This window comes from Juglans microcarpa x Juglans regia, chromosome 3S (genome assembly GCF_004785595.1).
Source record: "Juglans microcarpa x Juglans regia isolate MS1-56 chromosome 3S, Jm3101_v1.0, whole genome shotgun sequence".
Lineage (NCBI taxonomy): Eukaryota > Viridiplantae > Streptophyta > Magnoliopsida > Fagales > Juglandaceae > Juglans > Juglans microcarpa x Juglans regia.
Window position 1 is genome coordinate 5,974,114 of NC_054599.1, and position 19,030 is coordinate 5,993,143.

General features: G+C 35.3%; 3 protein-coding genes and 1 long non-coding RNA gene across 6 annotated transcripts; 2 read left to right on the forward strand and 2 right to left on the reverse strand.

The window, feature by feature from the left end:
* The first annotated feature begins 233 nt into the window (after positions 1-233).
* On the forward strand, positions 234-746 carry LOC121258289 (protein RESPONSE TO LOW SULFUR 2-like). Its single transcript, XM_041159756.1, has one exon. It carries the CDS (start codon positions 311-313, stop codon positions 608-610), a length of 300 nt encoding a protein of 99 aa, XP_041015690.1. The 5' UTR covers positions 234-310; the 3' UTR covers positions 611-746.
* A 2,962-nt stretch (positions 747-3,708) lies between these two features.
* LOC121257797 (chloroplastic import inner membrane translocase subunit HP30-2-like) lies at positions 3,709-16,931 on the reverse strand. 3 transcript variants are annotated; one of them, XR_005939285.1, is made up of 6 exons: positions 16,499-16,904; positions 15,647-15,762; positions 13,995-14,121; positions 4,245-4,393; positions 4,073-4,135; positions 3,709-3,989 (listed from the first exon to the last, which is right to left on the reverse strand). XR_005939285.1 is itself a non-coding variant. In XM_041159031.1 (6 exons), the coding sequence occupies exons 1-6, from the start codon at positions 16,781-16,783 to the stop codon at positions 13,010-13,012; spliced, it is 783 nt and encodes a 260-aa protein (XP_041014965.1). In that variant the 5' UTR covers positions 16,784-16,931; the 3' UTR covers positions 12,811-13,009. The 3 variants fall into 3 exon arrangements, 2 of the variants coding, with proteins under 2 accessions (XP_041014966.1, XP_041014965.1); XM_041159031.1 differs by lacking the exons at positions 3,709-3,989; positions 4,073-4,135; positions 4,245-4,393 and adding exons at positions 12,811-13,049; positions 13,132-13,194; positions 13,304-13,455 and having other exon boundaries at positions 16,499-16,931; XM_041159032.1 differs by having other exon boundaries at positions 3,709-4,135.
* LOC121257798 lies at positions 5,848-6,287 on the reverse strand. The gene is made up of 2 exons (XR_005939286.1): positions 6,182-6,287; positions 5,848-6,004 (listed from the first exon to the last, which is right to left on the reverse strand). It is a non-coding gene; the product is annotated as an uncharacterized LOC121257798 (long non-coding RNA).
* Positions 6,321-8,813, forward strand: LOC121257796 (putative pentatricopeptide repeat-containing protein At3g16890, mitochondrial). The gene has a single exon (XM_041159030.1). It carries the CDS (start codon positions 6,405-6,407, stop codon positions 8,568-8,570), a length of 2,166 nt encoding a protein of 721 aa, XP_041014964.1. The 5' UTR covers positions 6,321-6,404; the 3' UTR covers positions 8,571-8,813.
* Positions 16,932-19,030: the final 2,099 nt, after the last annotated feature.

Here is a 19,030-nt window from a genome sequence, read left to right on the forward strand (position 1 = left end):
CATATTTATTTATTTATTTGTTTATTTTTACGTGATATTTACATTATAAAGATGCTGCGCTTAAACATTAGTCGTAAAATTTTGACCAAAGGGGACAATGCCACAACTAATTAAAAATAAATAAAAAATAGGAGTAATGAAATGACACACAGGCGGAAACTGATAGCAATTAAATCGAACAGAACGACCAGATACATTGAACCTGGACACGCTGGTTTCGGTCTATAAATATAGGCGCTCCATCAACCCAAAAGTAGGAGTGTTCGTTCATTCTTTCCTTCGTATAGAATTTCCGGCAAGAGAAAGAGAAATGGTGGGCATTACGGGTCGGATGAAGAGCGAAGAGGAGGAGGCGAAGCTGAGGAAGAGGAACGAGGAGCTGGAGAGGGAGCTGAGGAAGAGCCAGGAGAGGGAGGAGCAGATGAGGAGGGAGTTACAAAAGGCCTGGGAGAGGCTCAGAGTCGCCGAGGAGGCGGAGGAGAGGCTCTGCTCGCAGCTCGGTGAGCTCGAGGCGGAGTCCGTCCACCAGGCCCGTGAGTACAACGCTCGTCTACTCTCCCTCGTCAATCAGCTCTCCCGTGCCACCCTCCAGTCCGCCTCCGCTTGTTAGCATCGGCGCGGCGCCCATCCATCTTTCTGTATTTCTTCGTTGTGCTCGGAAAATTAGATCCATATTTGAAAAAATTCTTGTACCATACAGGAAGGACCTCCTCCTGATTCCTCGATTATATATGTTTTTTCTGTAATTTCTTGTAGTGTTGGTTTTCTTTAACCTTAATTTCGGATATTTCTTTGTTTCGTTTAAGAATGGGGATAAGCTTGGCTGTGGATAATGATCTTAACGGAAACGACTACTACACAAAAAGATTATAAAATAATATTTATAAATTAATATGATATTAAAAAATAAATTTATAAAATAAATTTATAATTTAATATATCACATCAAATCATATTTATAAATTTATTTTTTATAATCTCTTTTATATTTATAAAATATATCATCCTTCTCTGTTAATATTATTATATTTTGTATTATTTTCTGGATTAATTTGGATTTTCAATTTTCTTGGAAGAGTGTCTGTCACATCATAAAAGAAGGGGGATTTCTAGGGTTTGTGCTATTTTAGTTACATGAGCAAAATAGGCTAACTGCAAACGAATATTTACGTACAATTTTGTAATTTAATTTAACTTTTTATAATTCAAAGAATTAAATAAAATATATAATATATTTTATCTTTAATGTTAAAAGTCCATTAAACGTGACTATTATCAATTTCGAAAATACTAAACTACTAAACTCACCGAAAATATATTTCGAAATTGTGTCTGATTTTTTTTTTTACTTAAAGATTAAAGAAGTGTTTTTTTAATGAAGTTGTAATTTTTTTTTTACTTTTTTTAAATATTTATGATAATTAAAAAAGTATATAAAGAAAAAAAAAAAGAAGAAATAAATGAACTGTCAATAGAGTTTGTCAATTTGAGTGACACTAGAAAAGTTGGTTTCCAAACCTCTTATCATCCTTTAACTACTTTGTACTATGTTTACATTTTTTATTATTATTTTAAATATTTTTTAACATTTTTAATTATTAAAATTTTTTTAAAAAATATACAGTTTTATTAATAACTATTTTTTTAATTATTAAGTAAAATAAAAAAATAATAAATAAGAAGTAAAAAATAGTAAGCTTATTTTTATCTATTTAAAAATAAATAGATAAAATATGCAAAACTTATCATATTTAATATTTTGAGATTCATATTATAAAATCGCTATAAGTCAACAAAAATAAATTAAAAAAAAAAAAAACTGGGCCCAAACTATCGGCATATCGTGTCAATCGACATATCGTGTCACTTTCACACCACTTTCACACCAAAAGTAGAATACTACGAAGCTTGATTATTATTTTTTATTATCTTTAATAATATCCATTTGAATTAATCTCAATCTATTTTATCTCATTTTATTATTATAATTTTTATATAAAATATAATAAATAATTTAATTTTTTAAATTTTAAAATAATAATAATATTAAAAAATAATATTTTATTTAATTTTCAATTTTTCATTTTATGTGAAGTTTATTAGTTATTTATTTATTTAAAAAAATATTACTTATTATTTTCGTACTATCATACTGTTTAAATACACATATTTATATTTTTCATTTTATTATTATTACTTTTTTAAAATAAAAAAAGTACAGTGAATGAATCAAGTAGGGTTATAGGAGTTGTCTCCTAGAATGGTCGTGACATTTGACTAATGAAAGCCTTTCTCTATATAGTTTTTAAGCAGATTGTTGAGTTACTAGTCCTATAAGAAAAATTCTACTCACCAACTTTACATTACATATTTGTTGAGAAAAAAAATATAAAAAAATAAAGATTAACATCAACATGTGTGTGGTGTTTGACTACTGAATAATAAAAGAACTCATCCAATAAATATGACTCGAATGTGTTTGGAAACAAATCCGTTCTGAGACTTTCTCAAACTATTTCATTATTATTTACAAATTATAAATTATTTTATTACTATTCATAAATGATCTGAGATATTCTTAACATCCAAACGGTGGGTTAAGGCTTGCGTATCTGCATTCATATTCTCTATCAGAATCGATAGAGAACTAACTCTTGGAGGTTCTTACCCTAGACTATAGCAATGAATTACTTCGCTGCTTGGTTATAAAAAGTATTCTTACAGACACAACAGATTCAATCAGTTCAACAGATAACTTTTGTATACAGAAGAATGTTCAACAAAAACTACCTAAATCAGTTTTTAAATTTGTATCCCTGTTTATGCCACTTGATCTTATACTTGGATCTTTATTAATGAAAGCCAAACTTTATCAAAAAAAAAAGAAAAAAAAACCTAAATCAATCAGCACAATGTTCAACAGAGACCATCTGACCTGAATGGATTTTATAGCTACTATTTAAGGAGATTAGAAAGTCAGACTCAGAAGAAGCATACTTAGTTCTCAGGTGAAGTAGGCACCAACTCATAACCCAGAATGTTTATCTTCCACCTCAACTCACTTCTAGTTCCCAACTTGCACTTCAAACCACCAATCGGCTCCCTCGCCTTAAGCCCTTTGAAACCCCACCAATATTGATACAAACTACATCCACTTGATACAGACTTAATCTGAACAAGGCAGTCTAAACCAATTCCATATCATTATCCTTCGTCTATTCAACTCTCTTCCCCATTTTCCTGTTAGTACTCTTAGACTCAAATATTGGCATGTCTGACAACTACATTAAGGCCATGCTCTAAATTCAGAGATGGTTTTCGACTCGAAGATATTTTTATTCCCATACAGACATCTACAATCTAAAACCCCTGAAAATTTTCAAAAGCAAATAATATAAAAAAAACTTAAATATTACTCAAAAAACCAGATCAGGCCACTCCCACCACAAGTGGCTCAGATTGTGCCAGGGCTAGAGTTTTCAGATCACCACAGGCTGCCTGATCTGGCCCCCCCGTGGTGGTGGCCAGAGTCTTTGGCCACATCTAAACATACTTTTAATGGGTCTCCCATTTTTTAAAAAATCTATCAAAACATCCTCTAAAAAAGATCTTACAACTATTCACAAGCACTTTTACACTGTTCATGAAAATTTCTTACATCCAAACATCACCTAAAGCAATCTGGCTTAGATGGTAATCATGCTTAGCTATAAAAAATACTAATCAGTATATATTACCCAGAATACCACATTCAAGCTAATAAACAGTATTTTTTTTTTATCCAATTCAAAGCACAAAAAACTACTCAAAAGTAAATTTAATATGTTAGACCACAAAAATTGTCATCTTCTGTCACATAAGGATAAAAGACTCCTTCATATCTTTTGCAATGTATAAATGTTATAAATGTTAAACAATAGTTGGCAGCAAACTAGATTGACAACAGACGTCAACAAACATTTCCTTGTCTATCTTTGACCTCCGGGTCCCTGAAGTTGAATATATAATTAAAGGTGAGATGAATTCATAAATTCAAGGGGAACTATTAAGATAAATGTATCCTGAGCCAGACCTCTGAACGTGATCGAGAATAAGAAGCCTTGGTCCAGGAGGGATTCGCCCGTCTCAGAGCGCACTGAAACATGCCATGGCAAGTGAGGGGGATTACAACTTAAATACAAGGCTAAGATATCATCATCCAGAAGAAGCGTAAAAAGTGTGTTAGGATATATGAAGCTACTTACCTGTCAGTGAGCAGAGGCAATGTGCTGTCTGTCAACAAGCCTTTTCTGAAATTCTTCTCGTAATCCTGGAGGCCAAGCTTATACAACATGGATCTTGTTTTATCATAGAAAACATCTTCAGCTGGTGGTTTAGAGAACTTTTCCCCTAACTGCATAACCGAAAGGTAAGTGCTCAGCATATATAAGTAAGCACCAGTAGAAAACAGTAACATATTAGGATATTACATATATACAGATGGAAAATCAAAGCTGTCGTGTTGCCCCATTGTCAACCATTATTCTATACATCAACTCGTGAGACCATGTTTTGATCAAACCATACACATCCATCCATATTGAGAATTAAATATTCTTAAGTTTTGCAAATCATTGTCATGTCAACAAAATAGATTGAAATTAGGGAGCCTGAGGAAACTCATTGATGAATGACATGTAAAACTCGTTGCCGTGTTGTGTATGTAGAGTGCACAATATTTATAACTTCCATTTTCTTTTTATATAGATAAGATGTAAATTTTATTGATACGAATGAAATAGGCGAAGCTCATGTATTTATGACTTTCATAGCAGTTATTGAGAGTTAAGGACCAGAATATAAGCATCCTGTGGAGCTTGAACGTCTTTTGAAATGATAAATTCAATCCTTAATGCGCACCTTGAAAAGCCCACCTTGAACAAGAGCAAAAAAGAGGCCGGACGTAATTGCATTTGCTGGCTGATTTGGGGCCACCCATACCACTCACTAATGAAAACGTGGCTCCAGAACCAAACGCTGCCACCATGCTGCAAAGAAAAACTCTATTTGTAAGGAAGTACATGAAGCAAAAAGGAGGAGAGCACATAACTATAATACTATGTAGACCGATGACACCCAAATTAACAAGAAATAAAAAACTAGGTCAAGTCTATGACCCCAAAGCAATCTCCATGAAAAAAATAGCCATTCCTACTTCCTCTTTCTGATACACACCAAAGTTTAATAGCAAGAATGATCCTTATCACTATCCCAGCTTGCCTTCTAATATCAATTTCAAATAAGCAGACTCCTCAATCTCCCTCGGAACTCATAAAACAAGATATGGGGGACAATGCATGGGGGGCTCTTCCCCTTCATTCCCCCCTCAAAGCTCAAATGTAACATCTTTCCCTCACGCCCCGATGGCCAAAATATGGGATATTTAGATCTGCAAAGCATAATGATCAGATCACGACATTTCTGCAGCAAAAGGAATACCAACAATTATAAATTTTCCCAGGAAAATACAATGAACTATTATTCCACATTGGCTGCTTAAGGAAATCCTTAATTCAGAGATGGTTTTCGACCCAAAGATATTTTTCTTCCCATACAGACAGACATCTGCAATCTAAAAAAATTGTGAATTGTGAAATATTACTCAAAAAAATAAGATCATCCAAATCAGCATTGCGAAATATCTATTTTACCCCCATTTAAAACACAAGCTTCCTCTCCTTTGCTGCTCACCCACGACGGATTACATTCCCCTTTCTCCCATCTTCTTTTTCCAGTAGAAGTGCCCACGACGGTTTCAGATCCTTTCTCCCATCTCCAGCAGCCGTTCGACGCAGGAATCGCGGGTTACACTTTTTCCTTGGCAAGAGGTTACGCTTTTTGCCCTCCCTTTTTGCCCTTCAACATTTCTGGACAGTTAGGATGATACGTTGGTTTGCGATTTTTTTGCCCATTGATGAAATCGTCTTTGTGATTTTTTGTAGCTTCGATTTTTGGTCTGTGATAACTGTGATGAGATCGCGATGAAGAATAGTGAAATGAGAATATTATTGAGATCTTTTGTAGCTTCGAAACAGTGATGAGATAATGAAATTTTTTGTCTGTGATGACCATTTTTTTTGGTCTGTGATTTGGTGTTGCGCAGGTCGGGAGGAGAGAGAGAGAGAGGTGATTAGGCGATTACCTTCCACGAAGTTCATTGCTGGGTTTGTGGGCAAAATGCTAAGTGTGCTATTGAGGGAGGAAAACTGCTGACCCCAAGAGAACTCTCTCTGTTTTTTGTGTTTTGGTTTTTTAATACACGTCAGTCGGTGCGCGGTGTGTGGCACTTAAGTGGGCTTCTCCGTAGCACTTCTCGAATTTATAAGCAAACTAGACTGCATTTGGCGGCTTGTCAGGCGAGTGACATGAGACTGAGAGGGTCGTCTTCCTTAGCTTCCAGGGCTTCACCTGCACTCAGAAACCTACCTGAAGAAGCTTGCAATAAGAAGAAGCTTCCGAGGGATACCCCATCAAAGGCCGAATCCAAGGAATTTACTGATCAAGGACGCTCGAACAACTTTGAAGCTCTTTCAACAGGTAACCCTTCTCCTCTAAACTCTCAGTTCAGAAATCCCAACTCAGTTTCCATCACTAAGAACCCCATTCCAGCTAAGAAACGCCAAGATACTATTAGAAAAATTGACCACCAGTACATCTCTCAAATTCTGTCGCGGAAGGACTGGTTTCTATTGCTAAACCACGAGGTCAAGGCGAGGAGAATCATTTTGACTGCTCAGTTTGTAGCGAGTGTCTTGCAAAATCAAGAAAACCCATTACACCCTTTGAAATTTTATATCTGGGTTTCGAATATCGACCCATTATTTGAAAAGAATCAATCGATTCGAGGTGTCTTATCTAACACCCTTTCTCGGAAAGGTCCAGTTGTTTTGTCTGTTGAGTTGCTTCAGGACATTAGGAATTCTGGTTGCCGGGTTACAGAAGACCTGCTTTGTGTACTGATCGGCAGTTGGGGGAGATTGGGGTTGGCAAATTATTGTGCGGAAGTTTTTGCCCAAATATCCTTTTTGGGTCTTAGTCCAACCACGAGGTTGTATAATGCGGTTATAGATGCATTGGTGAAAGCCAATTCGCTTGACTTGGCATATCTGAAATTCCAACAAATGACTGCTGATAATTGCAATCCTGATAGGTTCACTTATAATATCCTAATTCATGGTGTTTGCAAGATTGGAGTGTTGGATGAGGCACTTCGTTTGGTCAAGCAGATGGAGGCCTTGGGATATTCACCGAATGTGTTCACGTATACAATATTGATTGATGGGTTTTGTAATGCTAATAGAGTTGATGGAGCCTTTAGACTTTTAGAGATGATGATAGGTAGGAATGTGTATCCAAGTGTGGCTACTATTAGGTCACTCGTTCATGGGGTTTTTCGTTGTGTAGCTCCTAGTAAGGCTTTTGAGTTGCTATCAAGATTTGTGGAGAGGGAGCCTGTCTTGTCTAAATCAGCTTATAATACTATACTGCATTGCCTCTCGAATAAATCTATGGCGAGAGAGGCTGCTATTTTTTTAAGAAATTGTGGGGCAAAAGGTTATTTTCCTGACAGTTCAATCTTTAATATTGTAATGACTTGTCTGATAAAGGGATTAGATTTGAATGAGACATGTGAGCTATTTAGTAGTTTCATAGGGCGAGGCATGAAGCCAGGGTTTAGTACGTATCTTGCACTAATTGAAGCTGCATACAGGACGGGAAGAAGCAAGGAAGGGAATATTTTTTTGGATCAAATGTTCAAGGATGGACTTGTATCTGATGTTTTTTGCTATAATATGGTGATTGATTGCTTGTGTAAAGCCAATAAGATGGACAGGGCATCTGAGACTTTCAGAGACATGCAGCATATGGGAAATGCTCCTAACCTTGTCACTTACAATACCCTTATTAGCGGACATTGCAAGGATGGAGAGCTAGATAAGGTGCGGAAACTGCTGGTGATGCTTTTAGAACATGGATTTAAGCCTGATATCTTCACATTTAGTTCAATAATAGATGGCCTTTGTCGAGTACACCAGATTGGTGATGCTTTTGAGTGTTTCATTGAAATGGTTGAGTGGGGTGTCACGCCAAATGCTGTCACATATAATATATTGATCCACTCTTTATGTGTCATTGGGGATGTTGGTAGATCAATAAATCTTTTGAAAAAGATGCAAGCCAACGGAATAAGCCCCGATACTTTCTCATTCAATGCTCTTATTCAAAGTTTTTGCAGGCTGAATAAGGTTGAGAAAGCGGAGAACCTTTTCATTACCATGTTAAAACTAGGTTTGCATCCTGACAATTTTACATACAGTGCTTTGATCAAGGCACTCTGCCAATGTGGGAGACTAATTGAAGCTATGGAGATGTTTCACTCGATGGATGTAAATGGTTGTGTTCCCGATTCTTATACATGTAAATTAATTATGGAAACTCTGGTTCAGCTAGGCCACTTTGAAGAGGCTCGGAATTTGGTAAAGAGATGTAGTAAGAGTGGACTTTCTTTGAAATCCAATCCTAACTTGTAGGACAGCGCTATTATGGTCCATCAGTTCGTGCTGCTTTGATGACATATGCTTTGATGTTGGATATGCTTTGATCTTGATATAGTTTGATATGAGCCACAACTCTGTGTATTGTAGACAGATAGGTCCCTATGGATAGTATTTTGAATTTACAAAGTTTGTAAAATGTATCTTCAAATAGAATTTATGAAAGTGGTTTTGTAGAATCTGTTTTTTAGGTTTTTGTTAAAGTTATTTTATCATGGATGAGATTGGCAATTGATAAATGGTGGATGCTGGTATTACCATTAGGCAGATTGGAGATTTTCTCAGTTTTAGCACTTGGATTCGCTCTCTTTAAGGTCACTATATTCTACTCTTCACAGGTATTAACTAAACATGTGATCTGCAAGAAAGCAAGCTACATATGTTCCTAAAAGTTTTGTTTATGGATTAAATTACTATTATTTGAAATGTAGGACACTTAGCTTGTACTCTTTATAGATCATATACCAAAACCATGGGCGGAATATTGAGGTGCCTGTACATTGTTTCCCTCAAGCACCTCTGAAGAGAAACTGAAAAGAGAGAAACATATAGAACGATGACAGTTTCACTCATTATTATAATATAATAGCAGTGGTAGTTGTAAAATATGTTCTCTGCCTAAAGGATGATCAGTGCTTATGATTTTCCATTTAATCACCATGGAAAAGGAAAATGTCCTGCAATGAAACTGAGAAATGAGGGATCATGTTGGTCAGCTTGCTAGCTACGTAGGTCTACTTTTCTGTTGCACAGGTTGTTATAATCTGCAGCTAAAGTGAGGGTTATAAACAAAGAAGATACTCCATCCAGGCACATTGTCAAACAGACTGTTAGTGGCCTCTGCTTTCGATGGCCTTAGCTTTCATTTATTACCTTTTCCACGCATCTTGAAAGAGCCTTTAATTTTCAACCCAGCTTTTTCTAACCCTTCTGATCTTTCTCATATTCTCTACCTAGGAATGCTACTTAATTGAGATGAATTTAACACATATACATGTTTGTTCTTATTGCTACCATGCAACTAATCAGTAGTCAACGAAAAACTGAACCTCACTATCTTCAGAACTACATCAAGTATCTCCCCAATGCATCTTTGTTCAAAGCATAAGCACTTTATCGAAGTTCCTTCATAAGCACTTTATCGAAGTTCCTTCAAGTACACATGGCTTTCACCAAGACCATTTGCTTTCGCTCAAGCAGTTAAAGTGTTCAGTAAAGGGATAGGGAATTTCAACCTCAAGTAGCTCTGACACTTTATGCCTTCTCATTCATCACAAACCAAAGATAACAAACTTCCGTCAAAAACCATATCAGCAAATATCATCAGAAGTGCAATTTAATATTAAAAAAAAAATTGAAACTTGCTAAATAATGTAAAATCTACCCCTCACGCTTCCTGAATCATTTCTACATCATTCTGGTACCATAGGTTTCTATGGCATAAATATATATGCCATAAGGATATATATAAGTGACCGGCATAGTGAACGGAGATTTCAAGGCTATAAGGATTATTTCAGTCATCGTCATTCATGCATTCGTAATATAATCGAATGCACGTTTGACGTATTGAAATCTTGTTTTAAAATATTAAGATACATTCCTGCATATTCAGTTGGGCGGCAGGGGAACTTGATAAGAGCCTGTTATACATTACATAATTTTATTTGAACTGCGACTCCGGATGACTGGTTGTTCTCGGAATGGACAACCAAAAGGCTCGATCCAAATGGTCGTGCAGTTGCTAACACTGCAGAACCACATCATCCTGACATGAGCGTCGAATCAACCCAAGCTATGGCTACAGTTAGGGATGACATTGTCATTGCTATGTGGCCAGAACATGGTCATTGAATATTATTGCCTTTCTATTGCTTTGTATATATTTTTATTCTCGGCGTAAGGGTGTTCTTTATAAAATTAAATTATAACAATTTGGCAATTATATTTTCGTTGATGTAATGCAAAGATCAGGCTATCCATTTTTTTCCTAAGCAATCATATTAATTGTTAATATTGACATATTTATTTTAATGGGATTGGAAAGCCAATAACGAACAAAGTTATTTAATTTATAATACATAATGATTATGTGTATTTCTTATAATAGACATTTTCGATATTTTATAATTATGGCTTCATTGGATTGATAAAATTTTAATGTAAACAATAATTTATTAATGCAAAGAAAAATATATCATTGTAAAGAATAAAATTTTAATGCCAAGAATAATTTATTAATGCAAAGAAAAATAGTAACAAATTACATAAGGCTGCCCCCATTTTACAATACGAATATGCAAAGAAAAAATAATTATAATAAATTTGTAAAATTATTTTATATTAATTGTGTGGTGTTACCATATTTTGGTTATATATTTTTATTATTTACCAATTATCTATTAAATAAATAATATTAAAATTATTAAAATACTATACAATCATTGGTGAGACCCACAACTCTCAAATACCAAAAAAAGTTAAAACCATCTCATCTAACCTGTAATCCAAATACACATAAAACCATCTCATCTCATCTCAACTCAACAATCTTACTACTATTAACAAACCATTTCAATTTATCTTATCTCAACTCTTTCTTTCTTTTTTTTTTTTTTTAAAAAAGAAAAAAAAGAAAGAATTTTCTCTAATTAAGATGGGAGGAAATTCCTCAAAGTTTATTAAATTAACGATATTAATTTTCTTTTGTGAATTTTGTTGTGATTAAAATATTTTTTGAATTGATAAAGACTTACGCCTATGAACTATTCTCTCTTTCTCAAAATATGATATTGCTAAGTACAAGAGAGAGAAAAAAACCAAAGAAAACTTAGTACCTATAATGTATTTTTTTAAAAAGAAATCCAATTACGAATATTGATTATTAATTCGAAATCCGTATTATATAATCGTACACACATTCGGATAAGGGTAGGTACGAAATCTAGATACCTACCTAGATGAACCCGATTTTCTAAATTCTGAATCGGACTGAAAAAGCGGTCCGAATGCAAATGCCAAAAACTAATCTAAGTGTGTAAATTTATTAAAGATCATTTCAATTTCAAAACTACCATTTATGTGAAATATAATCGTAAAATAGTTTTAATATTATCATTTTTCTTGTCTAACTCTTGGAGGTTCTTACACTAGAATATAGCAATGAATTACTTCGCTGCTGGGTTGAAAGTATTCTCACAGACAGAACAGATTCAATCAGTTCAACAGATAACTTTTGTATACAGAAGAATGTTCAACAAAAACTACCTAAATCAGTTTTTAAATTTGTATCCCTGTTTATGCCACTTGATCTTATACTTGGATCTTTATTAATGAAAGCCGAACTTTATTAAAAAAAAAAAATCCTAAATCAATCTGCACAATATTCAACAGAGACCATCTGACCTAAATGGATTTTATAGCTACTATTTGAGGAGATTAGAAAGCCAGACTCAGAAGAAGCATACTTAGTTCTCAGGTGAAGTAGGCACCAACTCATAACCCAGAATGTTTATCTTCCACCTCAACTCACTTCTAGTTCCCAACTTGCACTTCAAACCACCAATCGGCTCCCTCGCCTTAAGCCCTTCGAAATCCCACCAATATTGGTACAAACTACATCCACTTGATACAGACTTAATCTGAACAAGGCAGTCTAAACCAATTCCATATCATTATCCTTCTTCTATTCAACTCTCTTCCCCATTTTCCTGTTAATACTTTTGACTCAAATATTGGCATGTTGACAACTACATTAAGGCCATGTCTCTAAATTCAGAGATGGTTTTCGACTCAAAGATATTTTTATTCCCATACAGACATCTACAATCTAAAACCCCTGAAAATTTTCAAAAGCAAATAATATTAAAAAAAAACTTAAATATTACTCAAAAAAACCAGATCAGGCCACTCCCACCACAAGTGGCTCAGATTGTGCCAGGGCTAGAGTTTTCAGATCACCACAATCTGGGCCCCCTGTGGTGGTGGCGGCCAGAGTCTTTGGCCACATCTAAACATACTTTTAATGGGTCTCCCATTTTTCAAAAACTCTATCAAAACATCCTCTAAAAAAGATCTTACAACTCTTCACAAGCACTTTTACACCATTCATGAAAACTTCTTACATCCAAACATCACCTAAAGCAATCTGGCTTAGATGGTAATCATGCTTAGTTATAAAAAATACTAATCAGTATATATTACCCAGAATACCACATTCAAGCTAAAAAACAGTATTTTTTTTTTTTAATCATATTCAAAGCACAAAAAACTACTCAAAGCAAATTTAATATGTTAGACCACAAAAATTGTCATCCTCTCTCACATAAGGATAAGACTCCTTCCTACCTTTTGCAATGTATAAATGTTATAAATGTTAAACAATAGTTGGCAGCAAACTAGATTGACAACAGACGTCAACGAACATTTCCTTGTCTATCTTTGATCTCCGGGTCCCTGAAGTTGAATATATAATTGAAGGTGAGATGAATTCATAAATTCAAGGGAACTATTAAGATACATATATCCTGAGCCAGACCTCTGAACGTGATCGAGAATAAGAAGCCTTGGTCCAGGAGGGATTCGCACGTCTCTGAGCGCACTGAAACATGTCATGGCAAGTGAGGGCGATTACAACTTAAATACAAGGCTAAGATATCATCATCCAGAAGAAGCGTACAAAGTGTGTTTGGATATATGAAGCTACTTGCCTGTCAGTGAGCAGAGGCAATGTGCTGTCTGTCAACAAGCCTTTTCTGAAATTCTTCTCGTAATCCTGGAGGCCAAGCTTATACAACATGGATCTTGTTTTATCATAGAAAACATCTTCAGCTGGTGGTGGTTTAGAGAACTTTTCCCCTAACTGCATAACCGAAAGGTAAGTGCTCAGCATTATAAGTAAGCACCAATAGAAAACAGTAACATATTAGGATTTTACATATATACAGATGAAAAATCAAAGCTGTGGTGTTGCCCCATTGTCAACCATTATTCTATACATCAACTCGTGAGACCATGTTTTGATTCAAACCATTCACATCCATCCATATTGAGAATTAAATATTCTTAAGTTTTGCAAATCATTGTCATGTCAACAAAATAGATTGAAATCAGGGAGCCTGAAGGAATTCATTGATGAATGACATGTAGAACTTGTTTTGTTTTAATCGGTGAATGACAGGTAAAACTCGTTGCTGTGTTGTGTATGTAGAGTGCACAATATTTATAACTTTCATTCTTTTTTTATAGATAAGATTTAAATTTTATTGGTATGAATGAAATAGGCGAAACCCATGTATTTATGACTTTCATAGCAGTTATTGAGAGTTAAGGACCAGAATATAAGCATCCTGTGGAGCTTGAACGTCTTTTGAAATGATAAATTCAATCCTTAATGCGCACCTTGAAAAGCCCTCCTTGAACAAGAGCAAAAAAAAGGCCAGAAGTAATTGCATTTGCTGGCTGATTTGGGGCACCCATACCACTCACTAATGAAAACATGGCTCCAGAACCAAACGCTGCCACCATGCTGCAAAGAAAAACTCTATTTGTAAGGAAGTACATGAAGCAAAAAGTAGGATAGCACATAACTAAAATACTATGTTGACCGATGACCCCCAAATTAACAAGAAATAAAAACCAGGTCAAGTCTATGACCCCAAAGCAATCTCCATGAAAAAAACAGCCATTCCTACTTCCTCTTTCTGATACACACACCACAGTTTAATAGCAAGAATGATCCTTATCACTATCCCAGCTTGCCTTCCAATATACATTTAAGATATTCTCATGTCAATTTCAAATAAGCAGACTCCTCAATCTCCCTCGGAACTCATAAAACAAGATGACCACAACTTGATTTTTCAAAATAAAAATATAATGTTATAGTACATGCGTATTGATGTCCCTAAAAGTTATTAATAGAGACCCACAATCAGATTTGCTGCCAGCTATACATTAAAACTAGCGAGTATCCCATTGCATTAATTCTAAAATAAATTGCAACGTAGTTTTTAAAAATATTGGTTTCCATGATTGCATCGTCATCAAAATTAAAAGGAGAGACAAAATTCTATTTGGAAAATGCATGCTACATGGAATTGCATGCTAGATGAAGGGCTTGCCAACACCATATTACATACTAGGATGGTGTATGATAGCCAACAGTTTTGAGAGAGAGAGAGAGAGAGTTTAAAGCTCGTTGCCATTTCCAAAATCTCCTAAAGCAATCTACTCCTGTCTAGAATAATGAATTCTGGTAACAGGTAATATCAAATAGTGCAAAGGCTCAATTTTCTTTTCAATATAACAACTTTTTGGAAAGAAAAAAAAAAACACGTAGCTGCTGCCATTAACAAGACCCCTAAAATCATCAGAAAAAAGATATCCACAGATGAGTTATATTAAAGGAGGATAGGTATGCCTCATATTAGCCCCTTTGAACAGCTTCTGATCTGAAAGTCGTTATTTCTTCATTGTACTTCTATTCTTTTTTCCTATTAATAAGTTTCATTGTACTTCTATTTGTTGAGATATTCTAATATATTTATTGATTTATCTGATACAAGAACTCATTTTATAAATATTTTATATGAATAAAATAAGCAATTCAATCATCATAACCAAGGATGGATGTACAGACTTTTCTTTGGAGTTTTTAAAGCAAATTTTTGTAGGACATTGAGATCTACACTAAATAACTGGGGGACAATGGGGGGCTCTTCCCCTTCATTCCCCCGCAAAGTTCAAATGTAACATCTTTCCCTCATGCCCCGATGGCCAAAATATGGGATATTTAGATTTGCAAAGCATAATGAGATCAGGACATTTCTGCAGCAAAAGGAATACCAACAATTATAAATTTTCCCAGGAAAATACAATGAACTATTCCACATTGGCTGCTTAAGGAATCCTTAATTACTTCAATGCAGCGTTCCAGATTGAGCATGTTAACACGTCCACAAAAGCCCAAATCCCACGCAATTGCAATTAGCATCTCCCAAAAATACAGCAGAAAGAAACAGGAGAAGAAGGAAGCAGTAACTAAAGCTCACCTAGACTGGACATCCTCCTTTCCCCGCAGTCGCTTCATGAGACAGGATATGCCGGCATTGACACCTGTTATCACAGCAAAGTTGCGAGCTTGTGCCAATGGACCCCCAGCTAGAGCCTTTAATCAAAGTAAATGGTTTCCAATATAATAGAGGAACCCATATCAATGCCAATGAATAATTAAATTTTATGTCTTACAAGTAACTAGAAACTTGTTATTCGTGTACAAAATTGTTAAAGACCCAACCATTGATCCAAAAGCCCTACAACTATTGGATACTAATTTAGTTAAGTTTTTAACTCTCAGGATCATAACATTCCACCACACTTCTAAATCCGATGTCCACGACGGCCCACTCTATCGACACTAACCTAGTAGTAGCCCTTTCCCTTTTGATGGCTTCACTCATCTATCAGTATTCAATAACTTAACACCATACCCATACATAGTACCAAGGCATTTTAATCCAATCTATAGGTCGTCTTTTCTGTGACTTGAACTCGTGACGTGATAACCTGGTTCTAATAATCAATTGTTAAAGACCCAATCATTGATCCAAAAGCCCTAGAACTGTTGGATGCTAATTTAGTTAAGCTTTTAACTCTCAGTATCATAGCAAAAACCACAGTTCATAACATGGCCAAAACCATCTAACCCCAACGACAAAAAAGAAATCCAAGATTTTCAATACACACCAACTATTTAAACTATAATCGTTCGGTGTCCTTTAATTTTACCCTAATCTACCAGGTCAATAGCAATATTTTACACATCTAAAAAAAAACTAAATTTATATGAGAAAGCGAAATAATGATAAGGGTAACAGAGGAAATGGAAGAAGAGCAAAGCGAACCTGGGCTTGCTGGAAAGAGGCCATGGCTTGGGGATTGGCCTGGGGAGGAGGAGTTGGGAGAGGGGAAGACTTGTCGTTGGTAAGAGTGCCCATGAGAGCACCTATGGCAGCGCCCTGAGCGGAGCTGGTGAGGGTGACCATAGCCACCTCCACTGGCAGAGACTGCTTCGACAACCAAGCCTTGAAGCCAGTCTCCAACTCCTTGAAGCGCGCCTGTATCTGCTCTATTGGGTTCTGCTGGGGAATCAGCTTCACCGCCATCACACCCTGCTTTCCTTGCTCCATTGTAGGGTGATTTTTCTTTCTTTCTTCCTCGTATTATCGTACATATAATTTGGTTCAGCTGCTTTTGGTGCCGCTGCTCTCTGCAGACTCTCTCTCTGTTGTGGATAAAGCATATACCGTAACAGTAGGGCTTCGTCTATATATATGAAAATTTCACGTTTTCTCATAAAAATTTCACCTCCAAAGATAAGAAAAATATTATATATTCTTTATAAAAACTTAATGATTATCATTTATTTTTTAAAAATTTCAATAATATATTTTAATAAATTTAATAAGATATAGTGTAACTTTTTAATAATTTGAGGTAATTTTCAAAATTAATAATTGATAATATAAAAAAAGAAATTATGAATTGAATAATGAATGGTAGTTGAGATTGCAATCACTGGGTATAACTGATTCGATTTGGTCCGGTTTTAGACAAATTTTAGAACCGAATCGATATATATCGATTTTACATTTTCAAGAACCGATATCGCACCAGTTACTTTCTTAAACCGATACTTTCGATTTTACTGATTATGTGCGGTTTTTCGATTTTTAATATATATTAAATCTCTAATCTCTTATATTTATATATTTGTTAATATATATATATCTAAATATTAGTAATACACTAATACTATTAGTATATAACAATACTATTGATATAGTACTATTATTATATGTTAATGATAATATACTAATTAATATACTAATATATATTAGTATTACTAATATATTTATTAAAAAGAATATATTTAAAATTTATTAATCCATAAACAGAATTGTTACGTACAACCGCGGTGAGAAACCGCGATGTAATCGGATGACATCAGATGATTTAAATATAATATAAAAAAAAAACAGACAAAAGAAACAAGAAGAGAAAGTGTTCTCGAGTCTTCCATGGCCAAACCAGCTAATTTTCTCTCCAACAATTTATAAAACACTTTGCATGCATTCTTAACCCCCCATCGCAGCTGCTCTTCTGCATTTACATCATTTCTTCCTTGATACAACCAAGCCAATAGCAAGTTTCTAAGACTCCAAATACAAGAAAATGCATCACCTCTCCTTGGCGGCCAAGTAGTGCCTCGTCGAGTATCCTCGTGCTGCTTCCTCGCCCTCCCCGAGAACAGTAATTTAATCGAACTTCTCATGTTTGAACCAAGATTGTGAAGAAGTCTTCACGCCAGGTGATTGAGAGGTACTAATCTCGGACGACCTTGGACTTCCACACCAACAAGAAGATCTTGGAGGAGGTCGCCATCATCCCCTCAAAGAGGTTCCGCAATAAGATTGCTGGCTTCTCTACCCACCTGATGAAGTGGTTTCATAAGGGTCCAGTGCGTGGCATTTCACTAAAGCTACAAGAAGAAGAGCGGGAGCGTCGTATGGACTTTGTTCCAGATGAGTCTGCTATTAAGACTGATGAAATTAAGGTTGATAAGGAGACCCTTGATATGCTTGCTGCTCTTGGTATGTCTGATATTCCTAGGCTTGTTGAAGCCGAGCTACAACCTGTTGTTCCTACACAGGTGTTTAGTCGTGCTGCAGGTGGTGCTCCTAGGAGGTACTGAGATAGTTGAGTCTCTGTTCTTTTAAGAATCAATATCTTAACTTTTATTGAAGTACTGGATTCTTTTTGGTTAGTTTTGATGTTTTGTGATATTGACGAGGTATTCGGATTGTTAGTTTTGGTCATAATTGAGTGTTTAGATGTTTTTGAAATACAAGAAAGTGAGTGAACTGGTTCTAGAACCCAAACTCAAATTCTCCAAAACTCTCCAGCCCACACTCTAATACTTTTTTTTCTTTGTTGTGTGAATTGTGAGTGTTTAGCACGATGAAGAAGAAGCTTGTGATGCGGAACAGTGAGCGTGGCGTTGTTACCGTCCATGAGGAGTACTAAGGAACGCTTGCGTAAAACAAAAATGAGAGGAAAATCAATAAATTAACTAAATCAATTCGTTAGATTAAAAAATTTCTCTATTTCTCCAAAACAATTTCTCAACAACCAAACAATGGGCGGCCCCCAAAATTTTAGATTAAAAAATAAAAAAGAACAAACTTGTGAAGCGGTCGAGTTCCCTGGCAAACTTGAGGGCCTGGAGTGATTTCAGAACAATGGGCCATAGTATTTAAGCATCCGACAGAGGCAAGGCGTCATGGTATTTGTGCTTCCGTTCGAGCAAAAGACTCATCTCCAGAGTTTAGTAAAGGAATGATTAGTGTCTTCGAGCGAGAGGGAAACATCTGACG

Excerpts from the sequence above, each read along its gene's own strand:
- LOC121257797 (XM_041159031.1), bottom strand. The coding sequence starts at position 16,783 with ATGGAGCAAGGAAAGCAGGGTGTGATGGCGGTGAAGCTGATTCCCCAG. Across the intron at positions 15,763-16,498 it reads CCTCTTTCCAGCAAGCCCAG|GCTCTAGCTGGGGGTCCATT; the intron begins GTTCGCTTTGCT and ends CTTTGATTAAAG. Across the intron at positions 14,122-15,646 it reads AAGGAGGATGTCCAGTCTAG|CATGGTGGCAGCGTTTGGTT; the intron begins GTGAGCTTTAGT and ends TTTTCTTTGCAG.
- LOC121258289 (XM_041159756.1), top strand. The coding sequence starts at position 311 with ATGGTGGGCATTACGGGTCGGATGAAGAGCGAAGAGGAGGAGGCGAAG.
- LOC121257796 (XM_041159030.1), top strand. The coding sequence starts at position 6,405 with ATGAGACTGAGAGGGTCGTCTTCCTTAGCTTCCAGGGCTTCACCTGCA.